This window comes from Orbicella faveolata, unplaced genomic scaffold, assembly GCF_042242905.1.
Source record: "Orbicella faveolata isolate gen_17 unplaced genomic scaffold, um_ofav_v1 contig_36, whole genome shotgun sequence".
Taxonomy (NCBI): Eukaryota; Metazoa; Cnidaria; class Anthozoa; order Scleractinia; family Merulinidae; genus Orbicella; species Orbicella faveolata.
This window is the reverse complement of record NW_028301565.1, coordinates 5,440,903-5,462,204: the sequence shown is the minus strand read 5'-3', so window position 1 is coordinate 5,462,204 and position 21,302 is coordinate 5,440,903. Positions and strand designations below refer to the sequence as shown.

Here is a 21,302-nt window from a genome sequence, read left to right as displayed (position 1 = left end):
GATCAAATAAAAGAAGGAAAAAGCGAGACGGTTTACGGAAGCGAAGCAAATAAATACGAAAATCTTCATGGGCATGAGTAAAGAATTTTGAAATTAACAGTCTAGTTTCCTAATTTTTTCCAGCGATTTCCACTAGCTTTTGCATCAATGGGAGCACTCGTTCCTCTTGACCAGCGGTTCTGTAATAAGGTGAAGACGCTCCATTTGTTACTTAGCGACGCATCGTCGGATAGATAAGGAACTCTTACGAAGATAAGCCGACGATCTAATATTTCTTATCTACGTCATCTTCGGAGGAAAAACGCGCGAGACTTCGAAGCATGCGTAACCAGTGACAAAACAATCGTTAATTACAAAAGTGATCACAGTGCTAATGAAAGCGGATGGAAACTATGTTGGTTCTTGTCTGTATTTCAGCTGAAAAAACGTGAAAACAGTTGTGATTTTTTTCTTTTCGGTTTAGAAAGCTAAACAAATCCACCTAAAGAGGTCGTTTCTCGGAGGAACGACGCGGCCATGGCCGCCGTGGCCATGTCGCCTATTTGCTACAATCATCCGGAAAAGCGAGCAGATTTCAAATGCTTTGATTGTAAATATGGTAAGTTATTATTTTTTTTTTTTTCATTTGTCTGTACATAGTAATTTTATTCCCGCAAGTCTTTTTATTCCAACCATTTGCTTTCAATAAATATTTCATTTGCCCTGTTATAGTGTACCGAAGTATGCCCAGGCAAAATATTGTACTGGTTGCACGTGACGGAAAAAAAAATAATTGCTGTGCGCTGCAAATCTGTTGAAATTTAGAATGAAAATTGTGATTTGTTTGGTAAGTTTTACCAAGAAACTGCCATTGTAGTTTTCTTGGATACCGTGTGTTTCCAAGAATTGAGAAAAAAGCGACGAAGTGTCATGTTTATTTTTCGCGAGCTTGGGATTGCGGCAGAGGTACCGTGAAAAAAGATTTTACATTTTGTTTGCAAGATACTGGGACTATTTTTAATGCTTTTCTCTGAAGCAAGTCACCAACCCGTGCACAAGATGGTAAACCCTAATGAAACACCATTCGTTTCCCAGAAACGGTGAGAAAGATCCATGATGTGTAGTTGTACCATGTGATTGGTTTTGTCACAGTTGAAATGTGACAGAAGATATCTTAAAAAATCTCTTCAGTAAAATATATTAGAAAATATGTACGCTGATTGGTTTAAAATCATATCTCTATAACTCGACTGAAACAAGAGCCAGCACGAGCTGTTCACATAATGATGGCATGATAAAAGAGAAATTACATTTTGATGATCGGTTAACCAAGTTGATTTTTTTTTTTCGTCACAGAATTTTCTAAAAGAAATAGAAAACATATTCTCCGTGGTTTTGTTGAGTTATAGAAACACTTGTGGAAGTTTGGGAGAATTTAAAAAAGCTATGGAAACACTCGCCGGTTAGCTTGTGTTCCCATAACATCTCTCATTCTCCCGGGTCAACTATCGGTTGATAGAAATCGAGAGCGAATAATCTAATATTATTGTTTTAGTATAAATCTACCAGTCGTTCAAAACTTAATCTAAATCCTCTTCACAGACACTTCGAAAATGCCAAGAAGTGGCCGTCATTTTGTTAACAAGGGCACACTGCTACGCTACTCACTATCCATCACAGAAAAGATAGTGAGTAGCGTAGCCAATCAGAGAACAGCATTCGTGATAGAACGTTAGTAGATGTATACTAAAACTTGATATAAACATGGTAAATGTTTTCTATCTCTTAATTAGACTGGCCATCTGGCAAAGTCTCAAATTTAGCATTTGCCATAATTCCTTTTTTGTGGAATCTCATGTTTGGGAGCAAACCAATCATGTATTGCTCAGGAATTTACTCTTTTGGCTAAATGCTGTTGTTATAGATATACATGTATATTATTAATAGTGTTACAGTGAAGACATTTAAACTGTGAACTCTTGACATTTTTTGTACAGTTATTTAGTGACTGCAGAATGAGGGCTCTTCAAATTAACAAGATTCTTTTTTTTTTATAAAATGCTTTTCTTGTATATTATATAACCAAAAAAATGTACAAAAAAATGTCATGTGTTTACAGTTCGAGTGTCCTTACTGCAGTGATGATTGAATTTTGCAGAGAGTATTATAAATCTGTGTGCGCAATGTAACATCCAAGTACACAGCCTTGATGTCTTCAGGGCTCACAAAGTTGAGCCATTGGAACTGAAGGTAAAATGTTTAATTTAGTTTTTCATTAAAATGTAATTGTCAAAGTGAGTCTTGTTGCCCATCGGTTTTTATGAAAATGAGATTTCATTCACATGCAGATTAAACTCATTTTCGTATGAATGGTTGTGCACCAGGCCTCACTTTGATAGAGAAGCTTAGGGCTCTTGGAATTGGGCTATGGTACAATGTAGGAAGGGTGTACATGTAGTGTTTTGTAATGCCATAGAAAATCAAAATGCCTTAATTAACTACAGTAACTGTGAATCCTCTGTGAAGTCCCATGTCAAAGAAACCCTTTTACAACCAGAAATTTTCAATTCTCCTCTTTATAAAGCACTTAACTTTCTTCTCCTTTATAACCAAAAAATAAGCACATCCATGCACAGTACTTGTGATCTTCGGAAAAATTATCAACAATGCTCAATAAGAATGGTAATTAACTGCAAAATATATAACTCCTCATTTATTGAGTACATGTATGGTTCAAAAAGTCAGGGGTAATCTGGCACTTTACTAGCATTTCTAAATACACGTGGAGGATTTATGGTATGCTTTTTTCTATTTCTACATGTACAATTTACCTCCTTTCAACCTTGTTAAGTTCTTTGCTTCATGAGTGGTACAAGTACATGTAGTTGTACAGGCACTATACGATGTTTGTAAAGGTCTTCTACAGGTATTAACTATTTCTTGTTCTAACTTGATTGTTTAAAAGGCAAAAGAACGAAGGCTGTCTCAAGATGTCAGTGACATTGAAAAGTAAGTTAAAAGCTTCTAGAATGTACTGTAGAAGATGGAATGTCGACGTCATCGTAACTTTATTCATTACTAGACTCTCTCAGTGACAGAGTTTGCATGTACTTGAACTACAGTAGCTGTTCTGATCAGAAAATTTAAAAATTTTTCTTTCTTCTTAGGTTAATAGAAGTAGAAAATGATCTGCTTAAAAATGTCCTGACAAAGTTAAAATATACAGAAACAGAAGAAAAGGTATGGATTTTGGGTGATGTAAACTACAAGTCAAAGGCAGCCCACAATCAGCTCTTTTTTTAATTAATTAATTAATAATTTCACCCATTTACTTTAATAACATTTCTTAATTGTGAATACATGTACTGCCTTTCTAAATGAGTTTCATTTTCTATAAAAGTCCACCAACCAAATCCAATGGTTAGATTTGGCAAAACAGAGTTGAAATTTTCTGAGCTCTTTGAGAAATTTACATTATTGTTAAAGTCTGCATACAAGCCAAGTGGCCCAACAGGCTGGAGCTTATCCTGGTTTCTGTAGCATGAAGCGACTAGGAGTATTTCCACTCCCCCCTGGATGGTATGCTAGTCCATCGCAGGGTCTTCCCCAGCATTAAGTTTGCTGGTACCCATTTATACACCTGGGTGGAGAGAGGTACTGTGAGAGTAAAGTGTCTTGCCCAAGAACACAAGATGATGTCCCCAGCTAGGGCTGGAACCCAGGCTGCTTGATCTGGATACATTGTACTGTTTTAAATCTGTCCTGTGAATTAAATTGTGCACATCTTTGTACATCATTTATTTAGTACAGTTAAATTAACTGTTGTTTTCCTCAAAAGTTTTAACATTTCTGGTGAATAAGGTTTTCAAAATTGTTGCTGTATGTGAATATCTATCATGGCCGAACTAGTAAATGCATTGTTTGGTATTCTTTTGTACTCTCAGGAGACTCTTAGTCAGTTGATCCATCTTCAAAATGCAGCAAAAAAGAGAATTGCTGAAATTAAAGACTGTGAAACAAAAATCGAGAAAGCTTTCAACTACTTGGCAAAGGTACTGTTAACAGGTTCAATGTACATGGCTGTTTGTCTAGTTAAGTTTGCTACATAGAATTAGAAATCAGCTCAGCACTACAATTGTTTTTTTTTGCCATTAAATTGCTTGGTAATGCTGGGGTGTATCTACATGTAGGGGGTTCGGGGGATTTCGTCAAACACCCTAAGTTAAAAAAAAATGAGATAATTTTATTATAACATGCTGACTTACCCCCAATGCTGGAAATCCCATTTCTGAGGACCTCAATTTTGGAAATTTTCTGAGGGATGATACCCCATGGACCTCCCTACAGGGGATCACCTTTGGCAGTCTGTATCTCGGACCCCCTTCTCTAAAATCCTGTATCCTTCCCAGGTAATGTGACAGTTGAAAGTGACAATTATTGTTGGATGAGGTTTTTGAAATATTTAGGATAGTCAAAGTTGAGGTACAACATAAATGTTATTGTCTGAAGTTACTGTGAAACTCTGTAAACCGTGAACCCCAGAAATATTTATGGAATGTCATTGTGTTGTGTGGCAAGGGAAAAGCCAATATTATGCACAAGGAAACTAAACTGCAAATACATGTAACATCAGTAATTTGGTTTGTGGTTTTGAGGTTTGCTTACATACATGTCCTGAACTTTATTGTGATTGGTCAGTACACAATTTGACCTGTCAGAATCAAATCAGTGTCTACAGATTTTTCACTCACACGGTTAAGGTACTGAGTGGTTGATAACATTTTCTAACAGCCTGGACTATTTTGGTTACCAGGAAAATTAATTCTAAACACCTTGTGATTAGATTATACATTTTGTTTTGGGAAATCATGATAACATGGTTGAGGTAGTAAACTTTAAGTGTACATTACAGTCATGTACATGTAGGTGTGACAAGATCCTTTTACGAAGACTATGAAATGATCATAAAATAAGTATAATTTATACTGTAGAATGCAGCAAATGTCATGCAATGCATCCTAAGTTTATCTTTGCGTTCATGTAGGTATCATCCATGCTTACACAATGTAGTTCTCCTGCTGGAGATGGTGAAAGCGAAGCTAAAAAAGATCCTTTTGCTGTTCCCATTGAAACTACAAGTACCAACCAGGAACCACTGAGTGGTCCTGTTGTGGATTCCTCTGATCAGCCTTGTGTAAAACCTCCACAAGAGCCTATAGCTGAAGACCAAAAAGGTCCCCCAGAGGAACCCCGTGTTAATCTCCCCGATGAGCTGAAAGGTGCAGTTCTCCTTTGGCTGTACATTTTATATACTGCTGTCATTTCATGAATTGCTCACATGGATCACTAGCCTGGCAATGATAGACAATTTTGTTGCATTTTAGGTAAAGATGTATTTCCTGTCTGTGTGGTTGGATCACTGGCCAGAAATGGATCCTTCTGGATTGCAAAGATAGGAGAACCAGAAATGGAAAAACAGAGGCAAATTCAAGTTGCTATCAAGTGCGGTTCTTATTAGGCGCCTTGTTTGTATCTTATTCTGTATACAGTAGAATCCCAATTGCTTGGACCCTGGATTTTTCAAACCTCCTGATAACTTGAACCAAGAGTTGTTTCCCTCCTCTTATAGTCGAACAATGTAATTTTAACCCTGATTTTTTCTCAAACTACCCAATTTTTCAAACCAATTTTCCTTCCCCTTGGAGGTTTGAAACATTAGCAATTATTTATTATTAATAATTGTTTCTGTCATGTACAATTTACAGTACTAGTTGTTTTTTATTTTCGTACTGAATTGTTTTGTAGAAAATACTACCTTCAGCATGGGTTTGGTGACCCTGTTGTTCTAAAAGAGGGAACACTTTGTGCAGTCCGCCATAGACAAGTCAAAGAATTCTGCCGAACCAGGATTGAGCTTGTTACGACCTCTGGCATGGTAAGTAAAGATTTTCTACACACACATTTTTTACACACAAATTATTGGTGGTGTATTTCTTTACTAAACCCCTTGGTTGTTATATCTGGTAAACTTGCAGAAATCTTTTTTTAATTAGCAAATTACACCTACCACAATAATCCATCTTTGTGTACTAACTTAAATTTGTATGAAGGGGTTTGTAGGGATGCACATGCTTTACACATTGGGAATGCTGCATACTGATTACTCCAGTTGATTTTCAGTGCTAGGATGGTCGTACAGTTAGTAAGGCACTGTGAAGCACATACATATAAACTTTTGATTGTGCAGCGCTTGACTGTCCTTGTCCATTCTGGGTGCCAGATGCCTTTCATGCATAGTTTCTGATTTCAGTCAAGTCTTTAATAGAGTGCTCAAGCACAGACATATTTTCAATCACAGACATCAACTGGAAGTTTATGCATTCCAGCATAGAGGTTTTTCCTTGCAGCTGTGTCACTGGTAACCTAGGGTGCATTCCACAAGACTTCCACGCCAAAGACACACCAAGGCTTTTTAAATTCCACTGCAAAAATTGCAGTATCACAGCTCACTGTTTGCAGCTTCACCACGAAAAACAAAAAACCTCTGGCACCAAGGGTAACAAAAGCCAGGCAAGCAGGCAAAGTCCCCTGTTGCTCTGCTCAAATAATCCCAATTTTCTAAGTTAGTATTATGTTCACTGGGAAACTTTGGACTCAAACGGATCCCATAAGATACCCGCTATCAGCCAGGATACAGTATTCAATATGGGATAAAATGGGGGCAAAGTTAAGAAGTCATAGATGTGACACCAAGTCACCTTACGTAGTTAAGCGTTTATATATCAGCACTGGCACTGTGCACGCCATTATATGCCAAAAACTCCAATCGCTTGTATCCCAAGATGCACTCTGTTGGCAACCATGTCAACCTTTGGCTGATCCAAGGTATCCTGCAATATGAGAAAGTAAAAACCTCTGGTACCCAGGTGGTGCTTGTTACATGCATACACTGACTATTACAATGCTAAATTGATATTACTGATTTACTTGTAGATGCTTTAAAATTGTGATGTTTCATGGTAAACTATTTCTCTGAATGTTACATTATCCTTTTTTTTTACAACACTGTGTTTCTAGGCAAGGCTCCGTTTCCTTGACTTGGGAATTGTTGACGAGTTCTCACCTTCAAGCCTTTGTCAACTACCATTAGATGTGGTTGATATTTCATTTCAGGTATAGTTGTATAGTCAAGGGTTGTATCATTATCAATGGTGTTTGTTGGGCACCATTCTATTAAATAAACTGACATTTTTTGCAACACATACTTTCTAAGCAGACTCTACAAAGTGGTAATTTTTGTTAGGCACTTCCTGCATTTTGTGAGTTTTTATTTTATTGTTCCTTTTTTACATTACTTATTTTAATGTATATTTTGTTGTGAAATTTAATAGCCTGAGGGTTGTATAAACAGAGAACAAGATGTTTAATAGTAACAAATGTATAGTCATTAGTATGACTGTGTAGTAATTTATAGCATCTTACATGCAGCAGTACATTGTATCATGCCAAAATTAAGGTGAAAATGATCACCAAGAGTGTTTTTTTGTTCTTGTAGGCATTGGAGTGTTGTTTACTTCCTGATCCAGAAACACAACTTCCTTATGAGGTAATGCAAATCTTTCTTGTCATCGTTCACTTGAAAGAACATGTATGCTGTTGTTTGAACTCTGGTTGGATGGGGACAGACTGATACAATGTACAAGGGTGTATTAATAAATCATATTTTTGTTAATGCAAGGAAAGTTTGAAACATAAAAAGTGATTGAATTCAAAGTTACAGAAGTGGTTGCAATAATTTGAATACAACTTTGATAGAAGAGAAAATATTTATGTGTATGACAGAGACTATTAATATAATTTGCTTTCCACCACACTTAAGATGTAATTTTTTGGTAGTTTTCCATCCAATTATATTCTCTTACGAGTGTGTGTGGCTCTACATGAAAGGCCTTCATGTTTTCCTACATAGTTAATAATTTGATTCTTATGCTTTTCAGGCCAAGTGGTGCTTTAAAGACTTTACTTTCAACAAGATTCTGATGGCTTCAGTGGAAGGCCAGGTAATAACAACAGTGCTCTACCGGAGATTGGGTCGGGTCTAACAGATACATGTATAGACTGAGACGTACAGTGAAGGCAAGATCTAATATCCCCCCAAAATACCCTTTAAGATGAACAGAAATCTTAAACTTAGCGTTGGTAACAGTATGTGTATCCAATGTACCTGACGGTGCAATTTGTACCTGTGCTTAGATTATCAAATTAAGGCAGTCATATAATGGATGTGAGTTTCAATTTTATTGGATCTGTTACCATTGGGTATCTTATCAATGTCGTCTGATAATTAATATCAATGTACATATTCTTTTGCTGGGTTTTAGTTTTTATTTTCTGCCACTCAATAGGTCACTAATAAGAAAGGCCGTGAACTTTATCATGTGATGCTGGGTTCATGTGGCGAGATTCCAGTTTGTATCAACAGCAAAGTTGCAAAATTAGGTGGGTCACAGCAGCTCTTCTTAAACTTTGGGTTTTGCTATTTTGCTTTTCAACTTTTTTTGTATTTTACATTGCAGCTGGAGAGGAGTATAATTATGACACATATAGGTCCCTTGCATGACCACATCACATTGTACAAATCTGCCATGCTGAGCCACATGTCATGCAGTGGGATATCCAAAACAAAGCAATGCTTGACTTTCTAAGTTGTTTTGGAAATCCCACTGTGCCACTTGCATCCTAGCATGGCTGAGCCTGTACCAAGTGAGCGGGTTGTTCAAAGGGCCTGTTGAAACTACATGTACCAGCTCAAATTAGACACATAATGCCAGTTCTCAGCTTATAATTTATATATTTTACATCAACTTGGTTGGGATACTACAGCTGTAGGTTACTGGGCACACAATTGACCACTATCACTTATGTTTAAATTTATACACTGTCTTAGAGGCTTGTTTACAGATGAGACCATTGCCCATCCTCCACTCTGTCTCTTGTTCTGGTCATGGTGAATATTATGATTAACTTATTATAATAATATTTATGACCATGCAAGTCATTTAACTCAACTCTTTTTGTCAACATTTCAGTGGAAGACCAAAAACATGGATTAGGGGTGAGAGTTTGTCCTTCCTGTTTATTTGGATGCAAATCATTGCTTTTTCCCGATGGGAAAGAATGTTTGTTAATTAAAGGTTAAACAGTTAATCGTGATCTAAACAATACGTGTTAATGATTTTTGTCTTCAGGATCGTCCTCTTCAGCCAAAAGCAGAAAAGGTACAAACTGCGGAAGTTGTTGGTGGAGACAACACTGTCAAACAACATACTTCAGAAACAGTGACACCAGGCAACATTGTACAAGACACTGTCCCAAAGATGGATGCTAATAGCAGTACATCTGAAGAAGAGGAGACATTGGCAAAGACAAACACTGAGACTGGTGTTACTGATCAAGTTGCTGCTGATGTTCATAAAATAGATGTCCCTGTTGAGGAGCATGATAATGTGGGTGGTGATAAGCCTGTACTTCGTGCTGAAGCAGCAGAGTTTGTTCCAGTTTCTTCTGAACGTGAAGGACTGTCGAAGAAGGTTCCTCTTCACTCTGCTCTGGAGCAAAATAGTGTTCCTGGTATTCTACACCTGCCAGTACAGGATGAAGCAGTCACTGTGATGCCTGTAAATGCATTTGACGGCTTTAACAATGCAGTGACAGATACTCATTTGCCGGCTGGATGTGTTGACTTTACAACTTATAACCACATCCTGACCAAATGTTCCTTCAATTTGATTTGCCAGGAGGACTTACCCAGAGCACGATTTTTGATGATCAGGTCTGATATCAGGAGGATTGTGGAGGGCATGAAGTTCAACATTTGGTGTTCCACAGCCTATGCCAACCAAAAGTTAAATCGTGTCTTTGGTGAAGCAGCACGCAGAGACCAGAGTCCTGTTTTCCTCTTGTTCTCAGGAATAAGAACTTCTATGTTTTGTGGGATGGCTGAGATGGTATCAGCTGTTGACTCTACAAAGAGCTGCCCAAAGCTCAATGATCCATTTAAATTTGGTAGCAAGATGACTGGAAGATGCGATATAAAGTGGATCTACGCAAGCAATGTTTATTTTGCCGATGTGATCACACCTAATTGTGGTTTCTCAAGGAGGTATCTTGAGGAAGCTGCCGATGGTTATGAAATTAATAACAGGCTTGGACAGATGATTGTTCGTGCATTTGACTCAAGTGGTAATTTTGAGTCCATTTTACAACAAGCGATGAAGGATCACCAGTTCTATCTTGCTGATCAAGAGAACAGAGACAGGAAAAGCTATGATGCTGAGCCCTTGAATAATACTCATGCTGGACCCTTTTGGAATACTCCTGAAGAAACCAGCAATGGTTTGCCAGCATCACAGGAAGACTGGGACCAAGAGGCAAGTACATATTTGTACTTATAACTTGCCCTGGTTATATATTATTGAAGGTTACCATATACCTTGTATATGCAGTATGGTACAACAAGCTCAGATGGAACTGGATTGGTAATGACACTGTACAATTTGTAACATCTTTATACGTGTAGGTTGAATGTTTCATTTTTTATTTAAACCTTTTAAACTTACATGTACGTGTATGTAGTTCGACATTATCATTTTGTCACGTAAACCGATCTGTGGCTTGGTTTCGCAGATGGTTTTTCCTTGGTCCATGAAACAAACCAAAAAAAAAACTAGATGCTCTCGCAGGCTACCACTTCTTAAGCCCTGGTGATACTTCTTTTGATTTTGTAGCCACGCAGTCAATTTTGAATAAGCTGAGACTTAACATCCTTTTGTTTGCATTTGGTTTTTGTAGATTGAGGACAACTTGAAAGCTGCCAAGTGTTCCGAGGTTGACCAGGTGGATGAAAGCAGTGCACAAGAGGCACCAAAAGACATTCAACCTGAAACTGTGGAAACAGATTTCTCTGTTGTGTCTGAAGTTGTTACAGATTCATCTCCAGAGGAAGCAAGCTTGCAAGCTGACACATCAGCTGCTACTAGCTGTGGTCCAGTTCTCTCTATTAAGAACAAAGAAATTGTGTCCAGTGATGGCGACAGTGTGACAGCAAGTGATGGCGAAGAAGTCATTACTAATTCTGATGACACACATGACCAAGGAGGAACATGTGCTATTCCAGAGCTGCAAGGAGGCTATGATGAGCAGATAAAAGGTCCAGATGAAGATGTAGGCCTTTTTTCTGTTGGCTCAATGGAAGGTCAAAGCCTTGTAGAGGCTAGTCTACCAAGCTCTCAAGAAATGGAAGCTGAAGGCTCACCCCCCAAGGAAAGACAGGAAGATGTTGATGAAGATCACAAGATTGAACCTACTGGTGAGATTGACTTTGAAACTGGTGCTTCTAGTTTGTTTTTTCTTTTACATCTGAGCACACAGCCCAACCCGGTTCTGATCTTTGTAAATATACTTTAAACAAGCTCAGAATCAGATTTGCCCCGGTGCAAAAGTATTGTCTCTGTGTAGGAGAAGAACAAGAATAGTCCAAAATTTAGTGAGGCTGTGGTCTATGAAAAATTCTGAGGATCCCAAAGGTTCCTAACCATGAAATCCTGGGTGGCCAGCACATACGTGTGTAAGCTTATGTAAAAAAGTAGGTTTTTCAAGTCACCCAAAGACAAATATTAGTTGTCCATGGCACCTGGGCATTTGTAGAACACAGCCCTGATATGTCAGAAAGCTTTTAGTACTGAGGATAGTTTATTATGTGACTGTTCAGTGGGTTTGATGAATGACAGCCAGGCTTTTAGCCAGATGAGTGTCCAGGCATCCTGTGGATGGCCACTTTCTAAAGAAAATTGTTTTATTTTTCATATGTTGTCTTATAAATTGCTCATTTGAGTAGGCCCTATAGTACATGTTGGATGGCCACTTTTCAAATGAAAAGCCTGATGACAGCTTCTGTCAGTGCTGTTTAAGTTTCAGCTCTTTCACATAGCAATAATTGATGGTGGACTTAGACATTTTTTTGCCATTTAAAAAGTATTGTTTGGTTTTTTAGAACAAAATCAGGATGGTCATCTTGACTCAGCTGATGAGTCACTTCATACTGTGCCTCGTGCATGCAACTCTTCAGGAGTTGAGGCTAATGAAGATGAACTTGATCCTTGGGGGGAGTCTGAAGTTAATCCATCCCTAGGGCTTGATGAAGTGGATGATGACAGCAGCATTGGGGCCAGTAACACAGGTAGGGAAATTGTCTTGACGTGTTTCCATATTCCCTCAACTAATACCATTGCTCTTTGCCTTAAGAATACAGCCAATCAAGAGTATAGTATAAACATTGTATTTTTAAATAAATGCATTCACTGTCTACTCATGCACTGTAATTGTGAATTAGGGTTAGATTCATCCGAGGTAGACAGTGTGTGTAGTATTTATCTCACACTTTGTCTACTAGGGATGGATCAAGGGTGGATTTCCTGCACTTGACCCATTCGCTGTAGACAAAGTGTGATGACAGCAATATTGTGGCCAGTGACACAGGTAGGGAATTTGTCTTGACATGTTTCCAAAATGTGTCAACTAGTATTTGTATGTGTAACTGAATGAGACAGTCTACCCTTGTTATGGAGAATTTTAATGAGAATCTTAGGATAAAAGGCTAAGGCTACTGTATGTGTTGGGGAGTCTCCAGTATTTAAAATGTATGGAAGTTTTAGCTTTTCTACTGTATCAGAACTGCCTGTGAGACAGTTTGTTCCGCTAGTACCAACAGCAGCAATTGTCAACAGCAAACAAGTGTCAGTTGATTTATTGCTTCACTTGAGTGCACCATCCTTTGCCTTTCATGTGGCAGTTCGGTAGGTGTGACAATGACAGTTTCTGTTAGTACTGTTCAAGTTTTAGCTGTTTCACATAATAATAACTGCAGACATCCATCTACATCTTCATCGGTAATCTGCAAAGGGATTAACCCATTACTGCAGAAGTAAAGGAAAACAAACTAGAGAATAAATGTAACTAGATCACTATTGGGGTAAAAAAGTGGCAAAATTGGTCCCAAACCCCTTAACACTGGGTTGGTCTGTCACTTCAGTGGGAAGTTTTTTCCACAAATGTTTGCCATTTAAAACAGGGCTGTCACTAAGTTTTGATTCATTTGTAGCCTTGATCTTCACAGCCGTAACAAACTTGTTACGGCATGGGTGAATTGTATCAACTACAGGCAAGTTAACCTGAAATATCAAGGGCCCATCAAGCATGCTCAGCTGTAACAGGTGCTATGGGTTACGGCCCTTATTGACAGCCCTGTAAAAAGTGTTGGTTTGTTTTTCAGAACTCAAACAGGATGGTTATCATGACCCAGCTCTTGAGTCAATTCATACTGTGCCTAGTTCATACAGCTTTTCAGGAGTCGAGGATGAGGCATATTCTTGGTCCTCTGCTGATCCATCTCTCATTGATGTAGTATGTGATGACAGCAACATTGTGGCAGGTAGGGAAATTGTCTTGATGTGTTTCCATATTCTTTCAACAAATGTTGTCAGCGATTTCATTAAATAATGTGTTCAGCGGGAGGGCAACTGGTTTTTCACAGGCTGGCAGAACATCTTCCTCTGGATAGTCAAACCAGCCAGGCAAAATCATCCTCTTAGCTGGTCAATTTGCCCAGTGCCTGGCCTTAAATGAACCTCCCCACCCCCCTGCCAGATTTTATTGCTCTTTGCCTTGAGATTACAGCCAATGAAGAGTATAGTACTTCTTTTTGTAATAAATGATTCACTGTCTATGCATTCCCAACTGCTTTCATCCACTGCTGTTTTTTTTTTTTATTACACCTTTTGCTGTTCATTTACAGAAAATAAACATTCATTTGTGTCCAAATTTCTTTCTTTATGGTCAATAAACTCTCATTAACACCAATATGACCTTCATTTGCGCGTAAGGAACGTTCAAGAATAACATTTACATATGCATTAACATTCAAAATCATCAAAAGAAAAACAATACCTTCATTTGACATTCATTGACTGTTAATGTATTTTCATTTTGGTCGAAAAAAAATTCGTTGTCGCGAAACGACAATCATTTACACTTTAGGACATTCAGTTTTCAACAAAAGACTTTCAATAACACAATTTGCATGAGAACTAACATTCAATTGCATTATTAGGCAACCATATCCATGAAGGTAACAATCTTTAGTGTGGTAAGACAAACATTACAGTGTTTTCACCAAACGTTAAGAGAAAACAATCGCTCATTCGCGCAGTTCTTTTGAACAGAGATATCTCGCCCAATTTTCCTCGAAATTTTGATTATAGAACAAGGGACCATATGTACTTTTTTTAAAACATATTGTCACAATCCTCCCCTTCCAGATATATGTAAATTCGGCCACTTATGAAACTTTTTGCGTACAACTCAGAGGGCGCACTACAGTATACGTGTGTCATAGTGACAGTTAGATTTCTCCAGAAATGCCACGAAGAAATACTGTAGAATCCCATTTGAACACCGCGAAAGGATAGTCAGGGCCTTTGAAGATGTCAAAAGAGACGAAGCAAGACGCCAGGGAATTGCTCTGTGAAATTATCGCACGCAGCTGTTGCAGCAAGCTCTACAACGAAATATGTATTGGTACCATTACGGCAGCTAAATGTGGACAGTGGTTTCGTTTCATGCAAACGTATTTGCCACGATGCCTCAATAGTGAGGCAATTGAAGGATAAATCGTTCAGCGAATTTGGTATTCTATCTTTCAAAAATAAATGTTATTATGGCTGTAATGTTTTTCTCGCCACATTAAAGATTGTTACCTTCATGGATATGGTTGCCTAATAATGCAATTGAATGTTAGTTCTCGTGCAAATTGTGTTATTGAAAGTCTTTTGTTGAAAACTGAATGTCCTAAAGTGTAAATGATTGTCGTTTCGCGACAACGAATTTTTTTTCGACCAAAATGAAAATACATTAACAGTCAATGAATGTCAAATGAAGGTATTGTTTTTCTTTTGATGATTTTGAATGTTAATGCATATGTAAATGTTATTCTTGAACGTTCCTTACGCGCAAATGAAGGTCATATTGGTGTTAATGAGAGTTTATTGACCATAAAGAAAGAAATTTGGACACAAATGAATGTTTATTTTCTGTAAATGAACAGCAAAAGGTGTATTGTTTGTATAATCTGGATTAGAAAGACTGGCCACATTGTGACTCAGGTGAAATATAAATGGCAGCTGACAGTCATAAGATTGTTTAAATACTAACCAATTGACCTGCAGGTGGTTTGTACGATGGGTTCTATTTGATCCTTAAACTGTCTCCTCAGGGGGTTCATCTGTATCAGAAGGTCATGTAAATGGTGAGGTACAAGACAAACATAACCCTGTTTTGAACGACTTGTGTTCACAAGAAGTCCTTTCCCGTGGAAGCTCAGAGGAGTTGCTCTCAGACTGCGAAGATTTGCCGGTAGAAATAGGTTAGGATTGCATCATTTAGAGTGTTATTAAACTAAAACCAAACCAATAGACCATGTTCATATTTTTGGTGTTGGGCTGGAACTAGCTTGCAGTGGAGGTTCATGGGGGGGGGGGGGGGGGGGGAATATCATTGAAAAGGTATAAAACCTCTTTGAAAAGACTCCCTGCATTAGCCTCAGTTAAAAGCTAGTTCCAGTCTAATACCGAAAATATGACTATGATCTATTATGTACCAACTAGACTACTCACCCAATCTCAAAAGGTAGTAAAACTAAAGTCAAAACCAACAAGCACTTAATGACTGGCCCCAAGGGAAGCAGTGAGTTTTGTTTCCCCGAGACCCTCAATGTTCTCCAAGGGGAAGCCGAGGGGAACATTGAGGTCGAGGGGAAACAAAACTCACTGTTTCCCGCGGGACCAGTCATTAAGTGTTTTGTTATACCGCCCAACTCAAAAATAGAAAAAAAAAAAACTGCGAAGAAATCGTTTGTTTGACGCCGGCTGGCTCACAAATTTGCCGCGGTTTCAAGGAGCATGACCTGATCACGTGCGAGTCGAAAGTTCAAGTTGTTGTTTCCCTAGGGGGTTAGTGAGTTTTGTTTGCTCTAGGGAGTTAGTGAGTTTTGACCCCCGACACGTGGCATGTTCTCCAATCGGAAAATGTATTTGTGTTGGGAGGTATAACAAAGTAATTTCCTGAGTTTTTTTTGACACGCAATTGAACACTGCTCTATTAAGTTAACTACAACTACAACAACAGCAGCATTCAGGATGGTTCATAGAAAAACTAAACAGGGTGGGGGCATTCTTGGTGCTGGTGCACTTGTTTCAAGCTGCTGTTATGGCTGCCCTCGGCTCCGCATATCAGCCCTGTGGTTTTGTTTTGGCGATTCCTCATTTCTGTCGTTGGTCCCTGACAATCCCCACAAGCCCTACTCACATTCAATGTCGGATTATAACAAGATCTTACAGGGAACCATTAAGCAGCAGACAGCCCTGGTCCACTGAAATGTGAATCTTTAAACTCCCCACAGGGCTTGCAGACGCCCTCAATGTTAGATTATAACAAGGCCATACATGGAATCATTTAATATTTACATCAAGCCTGTTGGGTTTTTAATAATTATTTTCTTCACTGTTGTCATTTTTCACAGGAATGTAAATATTGGCAAGGATATCAGAGTGTAACAGTCTTTTAACGAACATGGCAAAATTTATTTCATTTACCTTTTAATCACGTCATGCTCATTTGGGGAGCAGGGATGGTGCAGTGGTGAGAGCGCTTGCCTCTCACCAATGTTGCCCGGGTTCCGAATTTCCTCCCTCCGTATAAACGCACTCCAAATTTCAATTCGACTAGGATAAAGGGCCTGCATGAAAACCAGCTAAGTCTGTTGTGGCTTCCTTTTCTAAATATTCTATTTTTCTTTTTTTTTTTTTTTTAATTTACAGGCAAGGAGCATTGGATTGTGGCCACAGAGAGCGTGTCCAGCAGCGGGACTTTCTGGGCTCGTGTTGTGAGAACCAGTAAGGAGGAAGCTTGCTTTGTGGATGACATGGAGCGGATGGGGTTAGTGCTGTTCTACAATTACATGTACTGTATTTGCCAAACCACTACATTCGTGTACCAGTCTGTTATTGCCTGAGGACGAAAGTTCACTAAAAAGGAAAGGCCAGACTACTCCAATCCTGACTCTAAGAGCCGGCAGTAATTGTTCACAGGCTATCAAAAGGCCAGTTATTGGTCCTGGGGAGACCACAATGAGTTTTGTAACCCCCAACGCATATCAAAGCGGCCTTATGCTATCACAGCTGAGGAGCTTTGTAGGCTGTTGGTTTGAGGAAAGGAAACAGCTTTTGACATCATTCGTTTTACAGAATAATTACTTGCTGGTTTGAAGATCCCAGATTCAAGTGAACTGTTGAAGGAATTAAAGAAGTGACTCTTGAAAATGAAGTACGATTGAACCAGTTATTCACATCTGTCAAAGCTTATACTTTTAAAGTAGTCTTTTGTTGTGTTAACAGATGTCCATTTACGACTTACTGTAAATTCGTACACTTCTCCTTGAACAAAACATTTGAATTTCATCATTAGTTAAGTAATAAAGTGCAGATATGAAAGATACTATCATCATTTGAAGCTGTTCTCCAGTGTAGGCTCAGTAATTATGTCTTCATTAGGGCTCACATTAAAGCCAAAAATAGACCTCTTGATCCTGGCGAAATCCACCTTTACAAGCAGTGCGCTGTGAAGGGACTGGACGATTACTGGTACAGAGCACTGGTGGAGAAAACCCTCGATCAAGGGAAGGTAAGTAGGTTGTTAAATTATGTCTCGTAGCTGAAGGCTTTTGTCTCGATTCGACGGCGTAAGGGTTGACTCATTTTGTTTACTTTTGACGGCCTGGGAAAGTAAAGAAATCCAATATGGCGGATCCAAGATGGCGGCTGTTCGGGAATCATGACGTCATTCCATCGTGATATGACGTCGTCATCTCATGTTGTGCGTCTTAATGGAACATGTTTCCTTGGCTTAGTTTTACTTCCCGTAAAGTAACAGACGGGGTAAGGAACCTCGGGAACCGCGTCTGCACCAACCCGGAAGACAAGAAAAGCACTGTCCGTAAAGGATTAAGATCTTCACTTTATTTCTGGCTTTTAACACACTTATATCATTGAAAGTATTTAGATCCAGACCACAGTATGGTAATTCTAGTGTCAAAACAGCTTATCTAACTAAACACTTTGCTGATTTTTAGATTTATATCCGACTGCTGGATCTGGGTGAATCATGGGAGGTTCACCAAAAGGATCTCAGAGTTCTTGATGACGAGTTTTATGCCTCTCCTCCAGCCCAGGTCAGTGAAAATTACAACAGCTTTTCTTGCGAATTGCTCACGCATTTGATCAAGCATTTAATGTTTGTAACTGTTAGATCAACCAAGCCGGGCTTAGTATAACTAATTTAGGGTGAATAGCCCCTTGTCACTTGATCATCTTAATTATTTTATTATGAAACGGTGCACCCTTCCATTATGGAAGGTTGCTGTCTCTTGACCATGTTATTTATTTTATTATGGAAGGGTGCCAGAACAAAGTTCACATAGATGCATCAGAGGCTAGTCAGATTGGTAGCTGTGAAGCTCAAGTGTAAAACTACACCTGTGGCTTGTCTTGTACATGGAGGCAAATAAGGAGAATTTGTTCTTTAACACGATTTTTCTTTTGTTTCACCACAGGCTTTTGAATGTTCTCTATGCTATGAGAACCCGACCAACAGAAAGGTACGCGATAATCACAGTGTTTTGCATCATCCCCAGACCATGATAAGAAGAGTTTTTCCATACTCACCACCTCATACGAACCGTCAATGCCATCAGTGTTCCCGCACTTCATTTTTAAACGGATAAATGGGATTTGATTCACATGCAAATTAAACTCATTTTCATACGAATGGTTGGGCACCAGGCCTCGGTTTGATGGATTATTTGTGTCCTTCGTTCCTTCCTTTCTTTATTTGTAAATAAGCCGCAGCCAACTCGAAAGCTTTGCTACTTCGGCTGTTGCACACTGACTCAAATTGAACATATAGTTATATAATCTCTATCATTACGTTTTCTATAGTTTCTCTTTTTGTCTTACCTTTCTTTTGTACCTGAATAGTGTGAATTAAGATTGTTGTTGTTGTTGTTGTTGTTGTTGATAGTCTTGCTTGGTAGTCTTCTATTGTATATGTTCGCCTGTGTAATATGCGAATGTTATGTCCTGTTGTTTTTGTAACTTCACTGCCGAGTAGCCTGAAGTGTTCCGTGATGTGCATCCATTTTTTTGTTTTGTTTCCAGGAGAAGACTCGCATTTCTAAACTTATAAAGAAAAACAAAAAACTGCGAGTGTTGGTGGTAGGTAGTGTTCTTGTTTGGTGATCTTTAAATTGATGGTGTAGGTTTGGTGATCTTCTTTCAATTTTGGTCGGTAATCATACATGTTATGTGTTTCCTGTTTAAACAGAAAAATTACAGTCGGGAAGGCACAGTCGGAGTAAAAGTCCTTTCCTAAGCAAGGTAAGAACTTGTTATCAGGTATTTTTACTGTAAAGCCTCATTTTGTAAGCGTTTGAAGTCGTGACTTTATTTGGACTTTCCCACAGTTTTCTCTCTATCTTTCCATACTCCCCTTGGTAGTTTCTACTAGTGGTTCGGGGGGGGGGGGGGGGGGGACGTAGCAGGAGGGGTAAGGTGGAACTACCTATATGATTATTTTTCTCTGATAAGACCATGTATATGAAAGGTGCCCGCAAATTGATTTCCACTCTAGTGAATTAGCTCCCTTCAAATAAAATTGGTGCTGTAGTTTAAACCCTTGCGTTGCTTATACATGGACGTGCTACCATGGTACTTGCCACTGACTAACATAGACATTGCCATGGATTTGCCCTACCCAAGGATTAGATTTCGCGCATGTCTGGCAAAAAGTTGTCTTCAAAAATATTCTGGGGCGCATGTTTGCGATAGATGTTAAGGGAACCGTAAAAGTTCAGAAAAATTTTAAAGCATTTTGTTGCTCAAAAGAATCGTTTGCTCTATGTTAAAGCTCGTTGCGGTCCTGAAGATCGCTGACGCACAGATCTTAGCCTTGAGAACACAAAAGCCGGAAATTCATCTGTGTTCACAGGCTACACCTATCCTGGAAGTGAAGCTAGTTCATCCCTAACAATTTGCCAGCTGTTTATTTGTTTAGAGAGGTTTTGTAAAGTTAATCGCCCGAAAAGTACAACGCAAAAACCCTTGCCGCTGCTTAAACCCGGACTGCTGGAGCGGGAATTGATCATGCCAATCGTTAGGCTGCCGTGTCTCCCAAGCCAAACGTTTTATGGTGCACGTTTCTTTCTTGGTATCAATTTTTTTTTGGATTGCAATCCTTGCGAGACTGTTGCACGTAGGCTATACTCCCTTCCTCCCCGACGTGCCGAAATCCACCCGTTACCTTTTTTACGATAACTGCAGAAGTTCTCGCGCGCTCATTGGCTAGTTTTCATTGTCAATAAGCGGACAGACACATGAATTTATATTTTATGCGATGCATCAACGAGCGATAGCGGACAACTTGACAATTTGTTATCGTAAAAAACAAACTGACGTAAGTTTTCCATCATGCGTCTGTCCTGTTATTGACAATGAATTTTGTCATACCATTGTCAAAGTAGTCTGCGGGTCCACTCGGCGATCGCGTCGTGGATCCACAGCTTCTTTGACAACGTTATGACGAAATTCATGCTCAATAACAGGACAGACGCATGTTCTCTGTTTGTCTTTCAGATCATTGTTTCGCATTTGAAGTCCAAAGTTGGAGTTACAATAGTTTTTGTTGTCGTTCAACATTGTTCCAGTTAATAACGCAGAAATGTTGACAAACGTTTTTAAAAATTTGTACATATTGCTCAGACTTGTACGATCCTCATTCGTGTAACTTAAGATATCGACTTAAGAAGAACGCACTTTGTAACGTTCAAATTTTTTTTTTTTGTATTTCCAAACATACTGCTATTCCATTGATGAAGTTTCTAATATATACTGAAGTTGTTTGTTAATAAATAACTTAAGACAAAGATAAACGAGGTAAACTCTCTGCTTGTGATTATGTAACTGTTTTTAGTGATTTTCTCACTGCGTTGATGGTTGGTCAATGGCACTTCCTTGGGAAGTCTTTTCCCCTATATTTTTCTTCGTCCTGGTCCTCTAAGCCCCAGAAAAGGACTCCAAAGAACGGCTATACAAACAAGCTCGGATTAGGGTCAAAACTTTTATGGGATGATGGATAGTTAAGGTTGGGGGAGATTTATA

General features: G+C 38.8%; 1 protein-coding gene across 1 annotated transcript; it reads left to right on the top strand.

The window, feature by feature from the left end:
- Positions 1-311: 311 nt before the first annotated feature.
- Positions 312-21,073, top strand: LOC110050735 (uncharacterized). Its single transcript, XM_020756660.2, has 25 exons — positions 312-598; positions 2,138-2,229; positions 2,945-2,988; positions 3,147-3,219; positions 3,924-4,031; positions 5,024-5,258; positions 5,364-5,481; positions 5,785-5,914; positions 7,057-7,152; positions 7,535-7,585; positions 7,977-8,039; positions 8,385-8,478; positions 9,069-9,094; positions 9,228-10,409; positions 10,831-11,347; positions 12,032-12,217; positions 13,310-13,468; positions 15,308-15,457; positions 16,911-17,028; positions 17,643-17,772; positions 18,221-18,319; positions 18,701-18,745; positions 19,305-19,361; positions 19,471-19,523; positions 20,778-21,073. The coding sequence occupies exons 1-24, from the start codon at positions 517-519 to the stop codon at positions 19,516-19,518; spliced, it is 3,903 nt and encodes a 1,300-aa protein (XP_020612319.2). The 5' UTR covers positions 312-516; the 3' UTR covers positions 19,519-19,523; positions 20,778-21,073.
- The last annotated feature ends 229 nt before the right edge of the window (positions 21,074-21,302 follow it).

Bases quoted from the DNA above. Each gene is read 5' to 3' on its own strand.
- LOC110050735 (XM_020756660.2), top strand. From the start codon at position 517: ATGGCCGCCGTGGCCATGTCGCCTATTTGCTACAATCATCCGGAAAAG. The intron at 13,469-15,307 runs GTAGGGAAATTG...CTGTCTCCTCAG, and splicing joins TGACAGCAACATTGTGGCAG to GGGGTTCATCTGTATCAGAA. The intron at 17,773-18,220 runs GTAAGTAGGTTG...GCTGATTTTTAG, and splicing joins AAACCCTCGATCAAGGGAAG to ATTTATATCCGACTGCTGGA.